This window comes from Eptatretus burgeri, chromosome 9 (genome assembly GCF_056783735.1).
Source record: "Eptatretus burgeri isolate ZD-2024b chromosome 9, Ebu_testis_v1, whole genome shotgun sequence".
Classification (NCBI taxonomy): domain Eukaryota; kingdom Metazoa; phylum Chordata; class Myxini; order Myxiniformes; family Myxinidae; genus Eptatretus; species Eptatretus burgeri.
Window position 1 is genome coordinate 61,486,391 of NC_140969.1, and position 22,500 is coordinate 61,508,890.

At 41.3% G+C, this 22,500-nt stretch overlaps 1 protein-coding gene across 7 annotated transcripts in view; it reads right to left on the bottom strand.

Annotated features, from left to right (window-relative positions):
- LOC147020195 (sodium- and chloride-dependent creatine transporter 1-like) overlaps positions 1-22,500 on the bottom strand; it is a 119,131-nt gene that overhangs the window by 50,008 nt on the left and 46,623 nt on the right. For 6 of the 7 annotated variants that reach the window (XM_085895323.1, XM_085895320.1, XM_085895319.1 and 3 more), the window contains exons 2-5: positions 19,621-19,752; positions 18,793-19,057; positions 11,367-11,499; positions 909-1,043 (exon numbers count right to left, since the gene is read on the bottom strand). In XM_085895323.1, coding sequence (XP_085751449.1) covers positions 909-1,043; positions 11,367-11,499; positions 18,793-19,057; positions 19,621-19,752 — 665 coding nt within the window. The remainder of the gene's footprint in view (positions 1-908; positions 1,044-11,366; positions 11,500-18,792; positions 19,058-19,620; positions 19,753-22,500) is intronic. The other variant, XM_085895325.1, reaches the window with a different exon arrangement.

Below are 22,500 nucleotides of genomic sequence, written 5' to 3' on the forward strand. Positions count from 1 at the left end.
CTACTCAAGGGTTTTAGGTTGTATACAGTACGTAACTGGAGTCGGTAATCACACTGACTCCAATCTGCGCCGATTCCTGAAGAATTGCCGATGTCAGCCAAACACTAATACTGTGTGTGTGTGTGTGTGTGTGTGTGTGTGTGTGTGTGTGTGTGTGTGTGTGTGTGTGTGTGTGTGTGTGTGTGTGTGTGTGTGTGTGTGTGTTTTATAAATTGTAACATTTTCTCTCTGCTGGCTCCCGTCCCCCCACCCGTCTCAGTCTCTCCCTTTCTCTCTGGATGTGTCCCGGCTGTGATTATGTCCGGACGTGTCCAAGTGGTATTTGTCTCTGGGCATGTCTGCAGAGTTTGTCTCGAGATGGACTTTGACTCCAGACGTGTTCGGGTGGATTTTTTTGAAGGCATGTCCGGGCGGAGTTTTTTCCGGGCGCGTCCGGGCAGTGTTTATCTCTGGATGTGTACGGGCGGAGTTTGTCTCCGGGCATTATTTATCATGTGACAGGTAGGAAATGGATTTCAGCCATTATTTTGTTTCCATCTACACTGTCATTCTATGCAGAAGCATTTTGATGAGACGGTATGAATCATAATTGATGCTCCACCTCATGTCTGCCTTCCCTTCCTCTCACCTCTTTCTGCCTTCCCTTCCCCCACTCCTCTTCACTCTCTCCACTGTTCCTTTCCTATATATATATATATATATATATATATATATATATATATATATATATATATATATATATATATATATATATATATATATATATATATATATATATCTCCCAAAACCCTCAGTATTCCTGCCAGCGAAGTGACGGATGGTATTTGCTAGTTGCTACATAAATATGGATGTTTATTTATTTGCCTTTTGTGTAAAATATCAGAATAAAGGACATGCTTGTTACCCACCTGAGGATTAGTGAGTTTGGTCCATTCTGGCTGCAGATAGTAGAGAACACCTTGGTAGGCACCAGGAAGTGTCAAGCCCCGTATAAGCATAATGAGGAGGATAACATAGGGAAACGTGGCTGTGAAGTATACCACCTGGCACAGGGAAGGTGTTCAGGCAAAAACAAATGTGTGTGATGCAGAGGAATACGTGCACATGCGCATTCCCTCAAATAAAGTATTTGGTGATGATGAATTGAAGAAACATCACCTTGTGGAAATGTAACAAATAAATAAACAATACACTGATTAGTTCATCATCATTTTCGAACTACATTACAATGTTTTGTCAATAAAGAAAAAGGTCAACCAATAATTTCAGAAATAGGATGGCACGCAGGTGTACACCAGCTGTTCACCACCGTTTTAATTTTATTCTGGCTCGATATGCCAATAACTTTGGCTTCCTTGTCCTAAGAACATTACTCAGAGTTGCCTTAGGAAGGCAATATATGATGGAAACCTGATGAACTTCCAGATCCCGATTACACATTCAATGTGATTATCAGTTCTTTGTGCATGGCATCTTGATTGTAACTGAGTTTCAATGTCTGATGCACACTTTACAACATGCATGCTGCTTTACAGTGTGACTAAAGGCCCGGTCACACCTTGACGTTTTAGCCAGCTATGGCAACGTGTTAAAATTTATGTAAAACGCTGGCTTACGTTGAAGTTTTGATGTTTTTTTTTAAAGATTCGGACGTATTCATAGCGACTTGGTCTTATGTATAACGCATTGGTAACAACACAGAACGTTTCGTTGTGTTTTAGATAACTTATACCAACGAATGCTGAACCTGTTGTCGGCCTACACAACCGATGCCCAACGATAGTCTAACTTAGGCATAGTGCGTTGCACGCATCGCCGACGATGTCGTGACGTAGCCTATTAAAAGGCTGACGCACAACGATTCGAATCATAACTGCCGTAGAAATGGAAGGGTCAACATCGCGGTCACACCTTGGCGATCTTGCCAGCGTATGCTGACGTAACAAAAAGTGTGTCTAAAACGTTGGGGCACGTCGAATACGGTATGGGTAAGTTTGGTATGCACGAGTAGAACACTAAATACGCTATCATACGTCGTAGTAAGTAGAGTACGTCAAGAAATTTTGAACATGTTCAAAATTTTACGACGTACTCGGCATATGACACACGTTCCGCATGCGATGGGGATAAGTTTTACACACGATATGTGGACGCTTACACACGTCCACAAAGGCTACTTATAAGCTACTCATAAGTCGAAACACGTCGCGGTAATGTCTTTTTTACGCGAAACTTATTTCTAACTTATGTTTGACGTGCTTTGAACCAATTCTGTACGTAGTCCCAACCAACATCGACGTATGCACACGTATTCAAATGACGTCTTCCGGTCGACAAAAAAAATAAAAGAACGTGTTTCAAACTTACAACTGCCATATGAAGACATGTTCCCAGCGGTTTTTGGAATTGGTATATAAAAATGCTGCTCATAAAAGGGGAACCCAACAGAGTTTTCGAGTCCTTTTTGAGTCGATGTCCATGTCAGCAGTAACAGTATCAGTATTAGTATTAGTATTAGTATTAGTATTAGTTTGTTCATGTTGGCAGTAGTAGGTGAGTGTGAGGGGGAGGGTGTGGGTTATGATGGATCGTCCTTGGATCCGCGTGTCCACGAGTAGGAGACAAGTTTTCACCATTGTTCGAAGTTGCTCGCGGCTAATTTTTAATGGGACTTTTTTAACAATGAGCTATTGCTTGTTTTTACGATTTAGGTCTATTCATAATGGGCTGGACAAATGCACAATGAACTAATAATGTGCGTAGAGCGCTTTGATTACTTATAGATACGATATACCAACGAATAATTATCGTGAAGCCGGCGTTCACAAACTATGCCCAACGATAGCCTAACTTATCTATGTCGTGCGGCAGTTTATCTTTGCCGGTGACGTAGGGTTTGTTATTCGTAGGCTGACACTCAACGATTAAAATGGCTGCATCTCCACTATTGAAAGTAGACGCTTGCGCTCAACAATCGCATTTTTTTTTACACTCAACGACTTTTAAACGGTACCACTCAGCTATTTTCATTGTTTACAATGAACGATTTCAATTGCTGTCACTCGCCTTTGTTTTTTGATGCTGGTGCTCAGAAATTTTAATCGTTTCCATTGAACGTGCAAAATCACTCAAACCCCATTATTGAAAGTAGAGGCTTGCGCTCAACAATTGGATTTTTTTTTACACTCAACGACTTTTAAACGGTACCACTCAGCTATTTTCATTGTTTACAATGAACGATTTAAATTGCTGTCACTCGCCTTTGTTTTTTGACGCTGGGGTTTTGAAATTTGAAGCGTTTCTTCTGAACGTGTTAAAACGCTCAAACTCGACTATTTTAAATAGACGCTGCCGATGGACAATTGGAATCATAGCCAAGCTAGACATCGAAGTGTGAACATCCTCGTCATGCCGAAGAAAAGTTTGAAGAATGCTGCAAATAAGTGTCCTGGCCGTGGCCGTGGACGCTGACGCAAGGACGATCCATTATACCGACGTCTTTCAGCCTATGAGTAACTTAAAAGTAACGTCTGTCGACGTGTGGCATCGATCGCGTAACGTGCCAAACAACACGTTAATCACAGGTTAGAAATAAGTTTCGGGTACGCAAAACATTACGCCGGCGTGTCTCGACTTATGATTAACTTACAAGTAGCATGTGTTGACGTCTGTCAACGATCGCAGACCGTGCATACAACTTGTGACCAGCGTAGCGGAACGTGTGCGTCATACGCCGGCATACGTCGTGAAATTTCAAGCATGAAAAAATTTGAACACAACCAAAAAGTACAACGTATAAAGCCAACGTACAACGACATATGGCAGTGTTTTTCAGCATGCTCTCAATGTTATCAAAACTTACCCATAACGTATTCAACGTGTGCCAGCGTTTTAGAAAAAAAATTAAAAAATCGGCATACGTTTGCTAAAACGTCAAGGTGTGACCGGGCCTTAAGTCTGGTTCAAATACATAACAGGTTTGCGATGGTTCACTTCAAATTAGGACATATACTGTCTCAGTACTTTTTCATCATATCATAAAGTGCATATAATACATGTGGACATGTAGTTGAATTGTTTGTGAAATTCATGTTTTTGTATGATCGCTTCATTTGGGGTTATTGATTAGAACTGGTAGGATAGCTTAGAGCAGTGATTGTCAACCAGGGATAAATTTACCCCCCTGGCAGTAAAAATTTACATGGCAGGGGGTAAATATATCATAGCTGAAAATTAAGTATTAATTCTGCAATACACTATACCTGGTCAGCCTGTTTTAGAAAAATTATGGCTGGCATGGGCTTAGATCCTGGGGAGATAGGGGGGATGCATCCCCCCCCTTCATGTCGGATGGAGAGGATTAACTATCTTTCATATCCCCACCCCTAAAATTCCTTTGTTTTTGATAATAAAATCATATTTACTGTATTCATTCAAAGAGCCTGGTGTTGGCTTCGTGGTTAGGGTGGTGGCTTGTGATCCTCGGGGTCCTGAGTTTGAGCCCCGCTGGCCACTGAATTAACATCAGGGGGGTTGACTCAGCCTGTCATCCTTCTGAAGGTCAGCGAAATGACCACCATTATACTAGTAATTATCCCTGCGTGTCGAAGGGGACTAAGGGTTTGCGTCAGGAAGGGCATCCGGCCGTAAAAACATTGCCACAAGAAAGGGTACCATGATTGGAGCCTGCAAAAAAGCTGACCCCTGCTCAAGGAAAAAGGCTTTAAAATGGTGTGATGATATATTCATTTAAAATTTCTGAATCATAAAAACAAAACTTCATATATTCGTATACTTTGCTTGCAACACTACAATGATTAAGTACGTTTTTACTCGTAGATTATTCTCATTTCTAACTCAATGTCACTATTTTTATAATGATGATGCTGATAGTAACTCTTTAGTTTTTATGATTTGATACATCATGTTATGACGATTTTTTTAGCAACTTCAGACAAAATCAATAACACTGTTATCGTTGTGATGTGAGTCAGACAACACATACATACATTATAACATACAGACTCTCACATGCTATACAAATTATTCAAAATAGACTCAAAAATCAATTCCACCCCCCCCCCCCCAAAACGCAATTTTCTCTTTTTTCTTATGAAAAATATTTTTTGGGGTTTTTGAGGATCAGGAATTGATTTTTGGCCTTTTGTGTGTTAAATAAGTTTTTACCTGTTTTTTTTTGCACCTGGTGAAAAATAGATAATTTTTTCTACGTTACTTTTTTTGACAAAATTGTATATATGTATGTGTGTACAAATATGTATATATGTATGTGTGTACAAGTATATATATATATATATATATATATATATATATATATATATATATATATATATATATATATATATATATATATGTATATATGTATGAAATTATTCATTTAACATTTAAGTTAGGTTTTAGGGTTAAATACTCACTCAAATGTATTTTTTTTATTATTTAAGTTATGGTGAAATACTCACTCAAATGCAAGTTCGGATTACATACTCAATGAAATGTATTTATTTAAAATTTAGGTCAGGGTAAAATTTTCAAAAAAAATACAAATACTTGTGTATGTATTTTGAAAATTTATGTGGGGGGGGGGGAGGGAGAGAGGGAGAGAGAGGGAGAGAGAGGGAGAGGGAGAGAGAGAGAGAGAGGAGGCAGGGAGAGAGAGAGAGAGAGAGAGAGAGAGAGAGAGAGAGAGAGAGAGAGAGAGAGAGAGAGAGAGAGAGAGAGAGAGAGAGAGAGAGAAAGCGAGAGACAGAGACAGAGACAGAGACAGAGACAGAGACAGAGACAGAGACAGAGACAGAGACAGAGACAGAGACAGAGACAGACTATCTCTATCCCATCTGGTTTTCGTTCTCAACGTGTCCACTCAAGCCGAATCAATGTGCGTAAGTGTGTGTGTGTGTGTGTGTGTGTGTGTGTGTGTGTGTGTGTGTGTGTGTCTATATGTGTGGGTGTGTGTTTGTGTGTATGTTTGTGTTTGTGCTTGTGTTGTCCGTGTCTCTGTGTGTATGTGTGTGGATGTTTCTGATGGATGAGACATAGTTGGTTCAATTTGCACTGATGGAGCCCCAGCCATGATGGGAGTTAGATCAGGCTTCACTGCACTTGTAAAACAAAAGGCACCCCATGTGATGACAATGCATTGTGTACTTCACAGATATACATGAGCTGCGAAAACCCTTCCTGAAAATCTGAAAATGGTTTTGCAGAAAGTTATTGAGGCTGTTAATTTCATTCGTGCCCGAGCACTGAATCACCGCTTGTTCAAAGCTTTTTGTGATGAGATGGGCTCTGAGCCTTCAATTATTTTTCTTCATCCTGAGGTGAGGTGGCTCTCACGTGGACTTATTCTTAACCGAGTGTTTGAGCTCCGTACTGAGGTAGAGATTTTTCTTCATGACCAGGATTCAAAGCTGTAGGAAAAGTTTTCCGATTCAAAGTTCATCGCCTCTTTAGGGTACCTCTCAGATATATTTACTCATCTTAACCAAGTCAACAAACAACTCCAGAGAAAATCAGGAACCATCGTTGAAGCAGGTGAAAATATGAAATCATTGCAGACAAAGCTGGATTTATGGTCACGAAGAGTTCTTCAAAAAATTATTTGCAAATTTTCCAAACTTGGATGAGGCCATTAGAGAAGAACCTGGTGCGTTACCTGAAATAAATGAAGACATCACAGCACATTTGAACATCTTGAAGCATCACTTCACTGGCTACTTTCCATAAAACATGATACCTACAGAAATATGGATATTAAGACCTTTTACCACTGATCTGTCAGAAATGAGAGATGACAACCCAGCAAAAGAGGAGCTGATTGATCTTCAGTCCTCTGCTAGTCTTGAGGATGAATTTGATTGAGTTGGTGTTGATTTCTGGATGAAACTCACAGATTCATTCCCACTTCTTACTCAGCGAGTCTTCAAAGTATTGTTCCCTTTGTCACCACATATCTATGTGAATCAGGTTTCTCTACTTTAGTAGCAATGAAGACAAAGGCAAGGACCTGCCTGAAAGCCGATGACAACATGAGGGTAGAGTTGTCATCAACAGCTCCTCGAATAAATAAACTGGTTGACTCAATGATCAACAGAGTTCCCACTGATAATTAATGCTTCTGATATTTTTGTTTGATATAAGTGGACTGTATGTTTTTTTTCCTTTATCAAAGTTTATTTTGTGCAAAACCTTAATAATAAAGTTGTTCCATCTTTTTTTTTTGTGCCTCCATGCCGGCTATGCATTTTTTGAATGGGAGTAAGGGAGTAAATCGCGAAATACATCAAGCCGAGGGGGTAAATGACAGGGCAAGGGTTGAGAATCACTGGCTTAGAGGTATTTGCACTCGCCTGTGAGCTGTCTATCCATGGTTCAAATATCGGCCCAGCTATAAACTGTCACCCTGATATTTCAGGTGCATAGCCAAACATTATTGTGTGTGCTGTCCTTCAGATGGATGTTGAACTGGGAGTCCCATCTGCTCGCATTAGTTCATGAATGTTAAACCTCCCACAGTGGGCATTGTCCTCAAAAAGTGGGCGAGCTGTCACTGGCACCATGGCCAAATTCCAAATTCCTGCGTAACTACAGCTGGGAAGGTAATGGTAAACCACCCAATGTAACCTTTTCCAAGAAATTGCTTCAGGAGTACTGATCTTCCTTCAGGCAACATTCCACAATAAAAAAACACAATTCTCAATGCAAACATCTAGATATTACTAAACATCTCATCTTGTGTGTGTGTGTGTATATATGTATGTATGTATGTTCCCCAAATACAGCCAAAACGGTACACGATAGCACAAAATTTTTTAGGGCCATCTTACTCACCATTAGCCTGCGGTGTGCAGTATCAAGTTTCGTTCAAATCGAGCATCTAAAAAAATTATTAAAAAATCAATTCTTGATTCAGTCAAGTACTCTTCGGGAGTATTTGATCAATGCAAACAACCTCAGCGGTATAGTTCGCTGGAGCTATCTTTTTTTAATGATGTTTTTCATCAACCAAGCTGTCACAACGGGAACCCAACGGGTTCACGGGTCATCTAGTATCTTTTTAAGGGGAACCCAAACTCATTTTTTTTTCCTGAAACCATTGCGAATCATTAATAACGGTCAAATTTCAAGGGAAAAAAAAATTGAATTTTTTTTTTGCCGATCACAATGTCGAAAAAAGCCCTGGAGTGTCGATTTTTTATTTCGCCAGTTACGTTTCAGACGACAGTGTTGTTAGTGAAGATGGCGGTGTTAGTGAAGATGAAAATTCCGGTCACATTTTCACTACAGATTGGCAGGTTTTGTTTTTCCATTCAATTGACAGTTGATAAGGGAGGGATTTTGCATTAATTGATAAATCAGTTATATTACTCGAGCAGAAATACCCATCATTGCCAAACAGCCGACACCGCCCAGGCACACTTCGAGGATAAAATGGATAAATGGATAAAATGGGAAATAAATGCTTTGTCCCACCATCGCAGGCTGACCAGGTGTCGTGCATGTTACAGGATCATCTCGTTTCATACTTTCTCCAGATGCCATTTGGGTCTGTGGTCATGCCGTGTTCATGCTGTGGTACTGTCATGTCGTATTTATGGTGTAGTGCTGCGTCTGCGCCGTAAGCGCTGCGTCTGCGCCGTAAGCGCTATGCTGTGCTGTGTTCGTGCTGTGGTGTCATGACATGCCGTGCCATGTCCGTGCTCTGGTTCTGTGCCGTGCTGTGTTTGTGTTGTGTTGTGCCATGTCAATGTCCTGCCCCAATGGAGGGGGAAGTGGTGCAAGGGGGAGAGGGGTGTGGGGTGCTTGAGCTATTGTAGGGGTGATGGTTGAAGGGGGATTGTGGGGGAGGAGGAATGGAGGTGGATTGTGGGATGGTCGAGGTGATGGTTGGTGGGGGATTGTGGCGAGGATGGAGGGGGGGCTGAAATGTTTAGTGTCCCAGGTCAAATCCTCTTGGAGGAGTAGATGATGATACATACATACTTTCTCTCGACTATAAATAGACAGTGGTTCATTTGATTTGCAGAAATATGTGTTAATAATAGATAATCATTTTCAGGTGCCGTTATGGTAACTGCTGGGCAATGGAAACAGGTGGTTGATTCACTGCTCAATCGTCCATGTACATGTGCTGGTAGCTTGGTAGAGACGGCGTTACAGTTTTGAGTGACAGCTGTTTCTTCCACTTGATCATGGGGATGGCATCCTCTCTCAATCGTGGCAGATAACCACAATATCTAGCCATCTCTGTCGTTTCATAATGTACCTGTAAAATATTCCAAACATAAAAGTGAAAATTTTGTAGGCCCAATCTGCACTTGGGTATTTTGGATAAACCTCATACAATTTCCTGGCAAACACAAGATGTTTTGGCCATTGGTGTAGCATGAAACCATCTCAGTTTGTATTACTATGCAAGCACCAGGGACACATTGACTCGGCATCCATGGGGAAAATCGAAAATTACTCGTTTCTGTAAAATCGTACACCACGAGTGAAATGGAACCCGGAGATGGTACAAATCTGGCGGTCGACTTTCCTGGTGTGACATCACAACTAATCGTGAAGAAGAAGATTTTGACTTTTAATTCCAAAACTACCGACTTTATAAATTGGAAATTGGAACAAGACATCAAATCTATTCTGTAGGGTATCGATGAATAGATTTGCGTCGAGGTGATCTGAACATTTGGGTTCCCCTTTAATAACACTGGACAAAAAAAAACCAAAACTTTTCGTCTGCTACCAAGGGAAACGCAGGTGTTCTTGGCTAAATCTGGGCCGCTGATTTCAAATCTGTCGTCAGAATTTAGCCAGCAAGTCAAGTTTTCAAAATATGGATATGTATTAATGATACCCAGCATGCTTTATTCGATACTTTTATTATTGCAGATCACCACATTGTATATCTAGTATCAGTGCTTAGTAATTACTTTCACGCCACATTGAGATAACAATGATTGCTCTCCGTGTATAATGTGTAGCAAACAAACCAAGAACATAAACAAGTTGCGGAAAAGTTAATAAAACATTAGAACATGTTAATTTTAGGTAGGGTGTAAACTTGAAAGGAAAATCTGCCCCATTATGAGTGATTCAGAAACCACACTTCAAGTTTACACTCTTCCTTTCAATATAGTCAGTGTAGGCACTGTTCAGCCATATTCAGAAGCATGTGAGACACTTGCTCTCGTGCTTGTGAGTGGCATTGGTCTCCCGTTGTAGGAACCAGCAGTAATCACCCATCATGTTTGGGTTGAACCGACCTTGACACCTAGTTTCCATGACCGAAATGTCTTGGTGGAATCTTTCGCCATCCTCATCGCTTACCTCTCCCAGATTAGGTGGGAAAAAAATCAAGATTAGAAAGCAAAAAGTGCATTTTAAGAGACATCCTACAGCCCATTCGTGAAAAGACCTTTAGCATGTTATCCACTAATTCCACATACTGTTCAGCTCTGTGGTTCCCAAGAAAGTTCTGTAAAACAACCACAAATGCTTCCCATGCTGCAAACTCAAGTGGATTCAGTTTATTTTTGAACTCGGGATCACACATCAGTTCTCGGATCTGGGGCCCAACGAAAATGGCTGCTTTGAGTTTAGCTTCGGTTTTCTCTGCGCCAAACTTCTCTCTGAGATATTGGAAGCCATTATCATTGTGATCCAATGCCTTTACAAATGTTTTCATAAGGGTTAGGGTTAGTTAAAAATTGTTACGGCGCATGGAAAATATTACTTAAAAATTCATAGCTTTGTCAGTTTCCATCCATTTTTAATAATCTAAAGTGCATTCTAAAGCTCTTTTTAATGAGAAATAATATTCTACAACAGTTGTATTGCTGTCGTTGAAACCCAAAATACAAAAATAATAATTTATGATCACTCAAAATCACCCACCAGGGAAAGCTACTGTAATTTGACCATATATATACAACTCAAAATCCTGGCATGCTGAGAAAATTCTGACTTCAGATTCAGAATCGGCATATTCGACTGAGTCAAGGACATAGGTTTCCACCCCAGTAGCAAAATCTTTGTTGTCCATTGGTAATTGATTGGTGAAGAAAGGTGAAGGGGGGGGGGGGTAAAGGAGGTGAGTACCTCATTTTCTTCACCGTCTCACGATTTAACCATGCCAAATAAAAGAATGTGTAACAATGTCAAAAGTGGTTCCTGTAAAGATTTTCCTCTCAGCTAATCAATGCATCTCTGTAATCATATTAGCTGATCTTTTGTCTTCAGAGAGATAGGGAGAGAGAGAGAGAGAAAGAGAGAAATAATACATTGGCAGATAGGTACATTGCCATCATGCAACTTATTAGTCACACTTCCTTCAAAAAAATTTCCACCTTCCCAGTTGATTTGACTCCTTTCCAGACACAGAAGTAAACGAGCAGCCATACAGCGATAAGACAGAGCAGTAACTGCCAGCTCAGCGAGCCGGGTTGGTCGAGTCCGCCGGAGATACGCAACACTTTTCTCCTGCAGACGCAATGCAGACAGTTTGGTGTTATTATTATTACTATTATTATTTCGTATGCAGCTTGTGGCTGCTGGTTGCATTATTGCTAGGGTTGCGGCTGTGCCACTGATGCAGTGCCCCCTTTCCAGTAAGCTGGTACTCATTTTGCCGACCTCGGAAGGATGACAGGCTGAGTTAACCCACCTGGTGTTATTTAACGGAATGGCTATGGCTAGAAACTCAAGACCCTAAGATCTTTCGCCAGCCACCATAACTGTTAAGCCAACACCAGGCTTAGTTTGGTGTTGGATATATCTGATATCGATTTCGCAGTTAAATATTGTCCTTGCAAACATTTGCACAAGACCAATTATTTAATGCAAACCAAACATGAACATTAACGTCTTTGCAATTGATGTAATGCTTAAATAAAAATCAAGAAAAACTCAAGTCTGATAGGCACAGATAACATGATAACAGAAGATCAATGCGCCACTCAACAGGGGGTTAACAATTGTGTTATTCTGACTAAGGTTCTCCCACAGTCCATATATGATCATCTATTCCAGATGAATGAAAAACTTGCGTAACTTGAAAGTCTGAGGTGCACCACTAGGTCCAAGAAAAATGCTATGTTTAGGAGAAATTGAAGAGCTTCATTATGTGCATCATTGCCTAATGATCTCACATCTCATCTTCTTTATACATTTCCAAACTCTCTCTTCTCTTCTGCCTTTTCGGTGCTTTTAAAAGGTGCCAAATAAACATTAGTATTATTGTAGGCCAAAAAAATAGCGTCTTTCCCCTTGGGTCTAACTCACTCAACATGTACATGCCCACTGGTCACCTGAATGGCCAAGTCCTTTGCATCACACTTCCAATCGCCTTGGCAAATAGTCAGCATAGAATGCAGATGAGCTCACAGTTACAACCCAAACCGAGATAGCAAAACTATACAGGCACAGATTACATGATTACATAAATGCAGTATTAGGGGCAGCACAGCTTTCAAACTATGTCGAGTGGTGCATGGCAACAAGGTACAAGAACTGGTGTTGGTTTTAGTACAACAACCGTTATTTAATGACGTTAGCCTTCCAGATAGTGTTAGACAATTAAAACCTTTCAAAAATGTCAATGTGGTAGATTATTTTTGGTACCCACAGGCAACGTTTTTCATATCTTTAGCCTGTCGGTATTCCCATCTGGGGTGGCAGAATAGCCTAGAAGTACACACATTCACCTCGAATCTTGACCCCGCAATAAACTTTCATGTCAGTGTTTCAAATGAAGGGTGATTTATCAATATGTGTGCCGTCCCTCAGATGGACGTCAAAGCGGACGTCTCTTATGTCGGCATTTATTTGTTAGTGGACGTTAAAAATCCCACGGTTGTCTTCGTGAAGAGCATGCGAGCAATCTCCGGCACAATGAACAAATTCCACGTTCCTGCCAATAACCCCATGTCCCCTCTGTCAAAATTGAATGACGTGCAAAAGGGTCAACCCCGAAGGGGGTTACTAAGCCCCTTCGGTGGGCAAGCGGATTAGTAGTAGTTGTGTTGTTCCCATCTTAACCCCTCAAGCAGATGCAGGGAGCCCAGGTTCAAATTCCTCATGCAGTATGTATTTCCAAAGTTGACTAATGGCCTTATAATTAATGTAAAAGTATACATTGACATGTACTTGTTTCTGTGTCCACCATGTAATTTATCTATCTGCAAGCTAAACTCTGAACCTGAGATGAACATCGATTCCAAAATCCATATTAGTAGGTACTATATGGCCTACGTGGTGATTTTTAAACAATGAAAGGATAACTAAAGCAAAAAAAGTTTTACCTTCACATTTGGGATGAACTAGCAATTAGTGGTGCTTACTGAGCGACGCAGGGAACAAATGTCAGTCGTACACCAAATGTACATCGACATAAAAGATTGTTTTTTGCCGCCCTCTCTTCAGACCTTGAAAAAAATCACAAGCTGGTCCAACACTTTAAAGAGCAGGTTTTGGGTCGCTGATGACTTCGCGTGATTCAAAGGTTGTAAGCACATTAATAATTAATCGTTGGGCAATTATTTTCTTACATTTGAAACTCAACATATGCTAAAATTAACTTTTAAGTCAAAACTTTTGTCAGTGATCGAAAAACAGTCCGGAAGTTACGGAAGATGATATGACGTCACGTTCTCCGAAAACTTCGTGAACAGTCAGAAACAGCGTGTGAACAATGGCGAGATGCGAATCAGATAGTGATTTCAGCGGCGATGAAATTGAGTGTTTTCATTCCGATATTGCCGAGGATGAGTCGGAGGATGATGGGAATTTATACTATGGAGTTTCTGGCCCTGAGCCATATAAATTTGAGCCACTTGCAAGTGCAAGAAAACGGCCTATTTCATGTTCAAGTGGCAGGACTGACTGCCAGCTCAGGGAGGACGGAAACCTCCCATGGAGCAGAAGGGCGAAAGCTCGCTTGATCTTGATTTTCAGTACGAATACAGACCGTGAAAGCATGGCCTTGGGATCCTTTTGACTTTTTGGGTTTAAGCAAGACGTGTCAGAAAAGTTACCACAGGGATAACTGGCTCATGGCGGCCAAGCGTCAATAGCGACGTCGCTTTTTGATCCTTCGATGTCGGCTCTTCCTATCATTGCGAAGCAGAATTCGCCAAGTGTTGGATTGTTCACCCACTAACAGGGAACGTGAGCTCGCAAGAATAAGGTAAGTTTGGTGCAATTTGAGCTTTTATTCGTCGAGTTATGAATGTTTCAAGTTGAGGGCGCCTGGCGCGTATGGCCACGGGCACATTGGCTCGATCTAGGCCGCGGCGCTTTTTCCACAAAGATGAGGTTTAAAAATCACTTTTCATCCCAATAAAGGTAATCATCACATGCCTGACTTGTTAAGCTGTCGGATTATATAAAGATTTTTCGTGGATGGCTGAATATTACGGTTTTATGACTTTGACAAAATAATTTTAAATAATGCCGTGAATTCCTGTGGTGAATTGAGATTTTTACTTCGATCGACGTTGTGGGTTTGTTTTAAAGTCAATTCAAATTCTGTTTTTAGTTTTTGCAGTCGCTTAGGATGCTTAACACTCGGTAGTTGTGAAGTTTGTAAAATTCCGATATTTTATAAGGTTTATGTCTGATGGTGCGCAGGGCCTAGGACGCCTTCACTAGATGTTAGGCCGCAGCGCTTTTTCCACAAAGATATTGTTGAAAAGGCAGGGAAAATTCGCCCGTTTTGTTTGTACAAATCTTATCCACTGCCAGCGAATGTTTGATTCCTTCGGGAATCGATGGGAGCAATTACCTGTTTTCCAGCCATTTTCGCAAAACATGACGACACACGTACGAGGCATGATGTACAAATATCCAAATAACTTTGTTCGACATTAATTCAAAATAAAAAGGATAATATAGACAGTTGCAAGCTCAAAAAAGTGAAAGAACGGCCCACTTAACTGGACACTTCTTCAATGAAAGAGTGAGCTTCGGCTTTGTTTTGGAGAACGTGACATCACCATGCATATATGGCACGCGGCTGTTTTTTTCAACAGCCTCGAGAAAACAACTTCGGAGTTAAATTTCATTAATTATCCCAATAGTTAGGCAACCACAACAGTTTGCATCGAACTATTTAATGCACATATAATCATATTGATAAATTTTCAGAACATGTTTGGTGACCCGCAACCTGCTCGTTAAATATGACATTCAATCCTGACAAATCTCACTCCCACTACCTCTCTCCAAAAGGACCATCTATCAACTTTCTTAACAATCTTCTTGAGGAAGTTCAGTCATTCAAACTCCTGGGTCTTACTATCAGCCATGAACTTTCTTGGGCAAACCACATTTCAATGTTGGCCTCCAAAGCCAGCCGCCGACTGGGCATCCTGAAGTACAAGTCCTTCCTTGGCAAACTTGAACATCTATCCACCTACAAGGCTTTCATCCACAGCTTGATGGAGTGCTGCTCTCTACTCTGGGCTGGCTCATCTGTCTCACATCTTGCTCAGCTTGACATTGTGAAAAACAAAGCCTCCAAGATTATTGGAGTCTCTTGTGATGAAGCTGAGTCTATAGGCTTATCACTTCACCATCACAGACAGGTCAGTGGACTCTGTCTTCTGCTGCCTCATTCCACTTCCTTTCTGGTCTGGCACCCTCCGTTCTTTCTGTGCTTCCCCCCCTCCCCCCGCCCCCAACAGGCTTCTGCAGGGCGCACATGGCCCACAATCAACCCCCTTCTGGTGAAACTACCTAAATTCAGCATCACTACTCACCTCAATCATTTGTTCCTCCTTTTTCCCACCTATCGAACCAAATTCCACATTCTCTTCAATCACATTCTTTCCTACAGGTCTTCAAGACAGCTGTTCACCACCAACTCAGATTGTCCCGACTCCAAAACCATGATCTTTTCTAACCTCGTTAAGCACCCCACATCCCAACCCAGTGCGTCCCCATTCCCCATTTCCAGTTTTCTCTCCTGAGAGCTTCCTTCTGTGTCTACCCCATGCATCCATGCATCCTTTCCTGCCCCCCCCCCCACACCCCTGCCATTCCTCTCCACACCCATTGTTTGTCCAACTCTGCCAATATCTTGGCCTTCAACTATGCTGTTGGTGATTCATTCTCATTCTCATTCTCTCTCTCATTCTCTCTCTCATTCTCTCTCTCTCATTCTCTCTCTCTCATTCTCATTCTCTCTCTCTCATTCTCTCTCTCTCTCATTCTCTCTCTCTCATTCTCTCTCTCTCATTCTCTCTCTCATTCTCTCTCTCTCTCATTCTCTCTCTCTCTCTTTCTCTCTCTCTCTCTCTCTCTCTCTCTCTCTCTCTCTCTCTCTCTCTCTCTCTCTCTCTCTCTCTCTCTCTCTCTCTCTCTTCTCTTTCTCTTTCTCTTTCTCTCTCTCTTTCTCTTTCTCTTTCTCTTTCTCTTTCTCTTTCTCTTTCTCTTTCTCTTTCTCTTTCTCTTTCTCTTTCTCTTTCTCTTTCTCTTTCTCTTTCTCTTTCTCTTTCTCTTTCTCTTTCTCTTTCTCTTTCTCTTTCTCTCTCTCTTTCTCTCCTGTTCCTTTTGTCCTGTTGTGCCCTGATCCATTCATTGTACTAGTACTCAGTCTTCCACGAGCCTCAACTATACCTATCAAAAAACGACCTGTTTTGGCCTAGGATGTCAACGATGTGCGAACAGTACAATTCAAAGTGTGATATCTGTTTGCAGTTCTCCGAGTGAGAAACCAATACTACAGCACGAAATTGCGGCTCAGCCTTGGTAAAATGTTGGGGCTGAACGATGAATGACACGGCCACACCCTGCTCATCATGTCCGACAACTATAGTAATTTAATCGAAGTAGCCAGCCTCACTTTAGTTACTACACATAACTGAAGGAAAAATGTGATATTTGGAATACCCAACCTTCTCAAGCAAGATAATTATACACAATTTATATCAGCAGAACGTGCAATATTTGACAGGATACGGGGATTTCAACACGCGACATCACCACGTCAGTACCCTCAGTTGAATAACAGCTGAGAATGCCATCAAGACCATCAAATAACTTCACAAAAAGCAGAGTCTGGTCAATCAGAGTTCTTAGCTCTATTAGATTAGTGCAAAACACCAAGTGAAGGTGTCAGCCCAAGCCCTGCACAGAAACGTATGGATCGTCGGTGCAAGACACTACTATCTATAGCTGGAACACTCTTGGAGTTGCATTATTTGACCGAGGAAGGTACTCGTGCACTTGTTGGCATGAAGCAACATCAGCAGCATTACAGTATGCTTGCCTAACCACTCCAAGCAATACACTGTTGTTGTTGTTGTTGTTGTTGTTCTTTAGCCCTGGACAGTTCTGTCGGACATGCCGCGGTGCAGAGACAGCCAATTTCCCATGAGCGACCAAGAAATCCACTACATCCAAGATGGTATATCCCTGCCTTCGTAAATCTAGGGTCACGAGAGAGGGAGAGAGAGAGAGAGAAATAGAAATAGAGAGACAGAGACAAAAGGGAGTGAGCCGGTCCAAGGGGACCAATTGGCGCCCCTGACCTGGCTGCTCTGCCCTGACATATCCAGGAAGCAGGGAAGAATGGGGATGATTTGGCCCCTGACTTGTGTTGGGGGGGGGGGGTAGAACCTCCGTTAAGAGGCATCCCCATGAAGAAGCAGTGCATTCAATAGTTGCATACACCTTCTTGATGTAGTGTGGATGAAACTCCCTGGCCAGAGTATTTGGAATGCTGGTACATGTACAAGCTATGACATGCAAGTCAGAGACTCATCATTCTGCAGGAGATTCCACCATCAGTTAATTATGCTAATGAACCATCTTGAGGCAACACATCTGACATTCAAGACTTTCTGAAATGCAGGCCCCTGGTTTTTCTCTGAACTGTCCATGGTCTCCAAGGTAAACACCCACACATGCCAATACCAGAACACCCTGGTTGTTAAACACCATTCGCCATTTGCAGATCTGGAAGGCAGCAGAAGCTTTCAGCGGGATTGAAAGACGATGTTGTGCCAAAGAACTGGTTGTGTCATGTTGTTGATTATATGTCTAATATACACATTTGAAACGATGTTCTTTTTTTTCGGAACATAGAATTTTAAACAGTTAACTTTGTTTTCGCTTTCTGTAAGCGGAATGATGTGACATCTAGTTTGTATATATGCCTGGTGTTGGCTTAATGGTTAGGATGGCGGGCTTTGGATCCGAGGGTCCTGAATTCAAATCCCGCTCAGCTGTTGAATTAATACCAGGTGGGGTTAACTCGGCCTGTCATCCTTCCAAGATCGGCAAAATGAGTGCCAGCTTGCTGGTATACTGTGTCGGAGTTGCGACCCGTCCAGGATTGTGCCCAATAGCCAAGGAGACTGCTTAAGCAACACCAGTGCTCTGCAAAGTGTATGGTCCCAATCTCCTCCTAGTTTGTATACATGATTTCCGGTGAGATGCCGCTAAGATGGTAACATGCTGAGTGGCTTGAAACATGCTCCTCTTTCTACTGCACGAGTTTGAATTTCTTAATAAAATGTTGATACACAGAGCATGAGGACTGGCTTTAATTATCCAAGCAGTATCGACAACTCCGTAGCATTATTTTGGGATAAACTTATTGATTTAGAAAATAATCGAGTTTACAGTGTATGGTTATCAACTCGTTAAGGTTATCAACGTTTATGGTTATCCAAAAAGCATGCATTATAAAATTCGTTTTTGACAGTAAATAATACATAAGGGTATTAAAAAGTTATACATGGAGAACATTTAACAGAACATCAAACTTACTCCCAATATTCCACAACTGGCGAAGTTTGGCTGTTCGATGCATTACAGTGCCAATCCGACACATTGAAGGCAGTGCCAGAAGTGCTGGAGCAGTTTTGGTTGCCAAAACTTTCACTGCAGTTTAATGTATTCCAAGAGTTGCCACACGTAGCCCAGGGTAGGGTTGCAGTGAATGAGTGAACCAAGTAGTAAAGACCCCAGGCCAGCACCATGATGTAGTAGGAATTGCAGAAGAAGACAATCACCAAAGATGAAATGCCAATCCCTTCAAATAAGTTTGCAAAGTTAGTGACTTGCATTTTTAGTTACACTGACAACCAGCTTTACAAATCATCTAAAACTACAAGTACTGTTTATCTCTACCCAGCACTCATCGATATCTCAATCCACGACTTTAATCTTAGCCTGGTAAATTGCTTTCAATGCTCATGAGCCTTTAACCAATAAAAGTTCACCTTCTCTTTAATCAACATCCTGCATATTATTAGTCTCCTTATCGGCTTTATTGCTTCATTGCCATCCGTCTGTCTGTCTGTCCATCTGTCCGTCCCACCTGTGCTTTTTCAAACCTTTTTCCCATACCCTTTAACATATTCAACTGAAACTTGGTACATAGATTTATTGTGATAAATTACAGAACAAGTTCGGGTTTCAGGGCGTTTCATCCATTTTTTCAGAGTTATGCCCTTTTGGGACTTAGAAAATATCACATTCGTCGGGGATATGCATTGTAAAGCAATTTTAGCTCCTGTTGTATTTGTATTAGAGTAGGTGAATCAGCAGTTTACATATACAGAAGGGCAGACTGAACATGCAGGTGACACTTACCTTGAAAGAGTGGACATATTTTCCATGCGCCGATACATGCTTGTTTCATGAACTGACCCAGCGAAATCTCCAAGAAGAACACAGGAATGCCTCCCAGAATGGAAAGGATCAAGTAAGGAATGAGAAAGGCACCTGGACAAGACAAATGGGCATTTTGTCTGTAAGAGTACTTGTTAGCAAAGTATAGACTCAACTTACAAGTGCATGTAACCAACAACCCCCCTACTTCTGCTCTACGTCACCTGCAACCACTCATGCCCTGTGTCCCCCACCCCACATTCTCCCGATCCAATATCTCCTCTTCATGCCACCTCCCCTTACCAGCACACCCCCTCCATATCTCCTCATACTAAGCCTCCTCTACATGCCCTCACCTCCATTCCATGTCCCCTTGCCCCCTACTCACTCTCAAGGGAGCCAGAAACCATCTTAGTGGGGCAACTTAGCATAACAATTGTGCATTTTGTGAGGAAAGCACCAAATTTGGCACACTAGTAGCCTAACATATTATGAACAGATTTGGATATTGGGCCATCTCAAATTCAGCCGCTGATGGCTGTGGCAGCCATTTTCCACTGCCATCAAAAATTTTAAGATGGCCCAATATCCAAATCTGTTCATAATATGATGGGCCACTAGTCTGCCAAAGTTGGTGCTTTCCTCACAAAATGCACAATTGTTATGCTATATTTAGCTAAATTGCCCCACTATCTGGCCAAACTCAAGTGTGAAGTCTTGAAACCTGTCTCTTTCTTCAAAGACTCGGTGGCACCTTGTCAAATCTGTCTCCGGTCTATGTAACCCTCCAAGCCTTCCCTCTCTTCAAATAGAACCATAGCCAACTCTGCTCATAAGAAAGCCAAGTGTAACATTGCCCTCATTTTGCTGCACAACAACAGCTCCAATATCAAACAGTTTCCCATGAGTTGTGCGAGCAAGAAGCTGATAAATTGAGAGAAGAACAACTCAACCACTGAGAAGGAAGAAATCCATCACTATTGTACGGAGCATTTTTGTAAAGGAGTGATGCTTATGGAAGAGCAAGGCAGAACTGAGTGAGACAAACATCAAGGAGATGAACAAAAAAGAAAAGAGGAGAGGAAAGATGGGAGGAAACATGGAAACGACCAAGTAACATTGTTGTGTTTGGAAAGCATAATTCTACAATTAATTTTCAATTGGTCACTGGCTTTGACAGCAACACAAATTTTTGTTATGGACCTTTAGGCAGCTACATATATCGAATAAACAGTTTCAAATGGAGCAGCTTGCCAGCATTAGAGGACTTAAATTCCATCAGATGTGGCAATAAATATGAACTGTTGCTCCCAGTTTGCTGGCTCGATGCCAGATGTCGTCATTTGCATTTTCGCCACCTTCATCCCTACCCCGTTTAGAATCTGTGCGGGCAATGGGCAACTTGCTAGTGAGGGTAATAAAGATGAGTCAGAATTAAGGATGACCAGAGATGCCAGTGCACTGCTTCGTTGAAGCCCTGGAGGGAAGAGTGGGATAGCATAGCCTATGGAAGCGAGTTACACATAAGGGAGAAGCAAGGAACTAAAGAGTTGTGTGCAACAAGCCTGGATGTTTGAAGACTAATAAAGAGGGGTGACTGGAAGTATACATGCACCTTTGAGTAGATAGGGAGAGTCAGATAACTGAGAGAGCAGAGGGAACTAGAACGGTACTTAGTAGAGTGCATACCTCCTCTAACCTGACCAATTTACATTTTGTGTCCCACTGAAAGGCCTAATCTGGATCGGGACCTCGAAAATCTAATCAGTTTGTTCTCGTCACCTACTCAACTCATCCACCAAGTTTCCTCCGAATCCGTCCACAACTTTTTGAGAGATCATGCTATATATCGTTTTTGGTCCTATCTCTCAACGGTGAGGAATAACTTGAAAAATTAAAAAAATTCTCGGATCCGGATGCGGGATTGGATTGTGATCAAAATCAAATCGGTTTGTTCTTGTCATACACTTAACCTGCTCACCAAGTTCAAGCTTAATCCGTCATCAACTTTTTGAGATATCATGCGAAACATAGCTTTTGGCCTTATCTTTCAATAGTAAGGAATAACTTGAAAAGTAAAAAATTCTCGTATCCGGATGCGGGATCGGATTGTCACCAAAATCAATTTGATTTGTCCTCGTCATACACCCAACCTGTTCACCAAGTTTCAGCCGAATCAGTCTGTCAGTTAAAAGCTAGATTTTGTATGCATTAATAAATGCCTGTAAATGAACGATTAAATTGACGGTTACATGTTATAAGTTTCATGAAGCACACATCAGTAAATGTGATAAATTACTTGACGTAATGAGCTAGTTTTGACTGTAAACTGCCTGGTGGGATTTGTGTCGATGCTGGAACATTCTAAGATGAAACTTCCAGTGTGGATTAGAATCGCATTTGCTGGAAGGCACTCGATTGTTCTGTGATACTATAGAAAACCAAGAGAGTTAAAAGCTGTCATAAATATATATATATATATATATATATATATATATATATATATATATATATATATATATATATATATATATTAAAACCCATCAAGACGTAAAGCTTTTTTGTGTACCTTGAAAACGAAAACACATTAGGTAATGTGCGTATGTGATTAATTTGTTTAAAAAATTGGTGCCTCTTTATATGAACTTTTCTATAGCATCACTTGGTTCCTCCGAAGAACACAAGGGTAGTACAGCATGCACGCGAAACTTTTTGAATGTCTCTTCTTTTCTATGAAATGTCCCTTCTTTTCTATAGTTTGTCACAGTACATGCCATTTTCTTTTTTCATTGGAAAACATTGTGGAGGCTCGTATGAGAGCTCAAAGGGGCCTTTTCCCCAAGAATGTTAGATGTTTTGCTT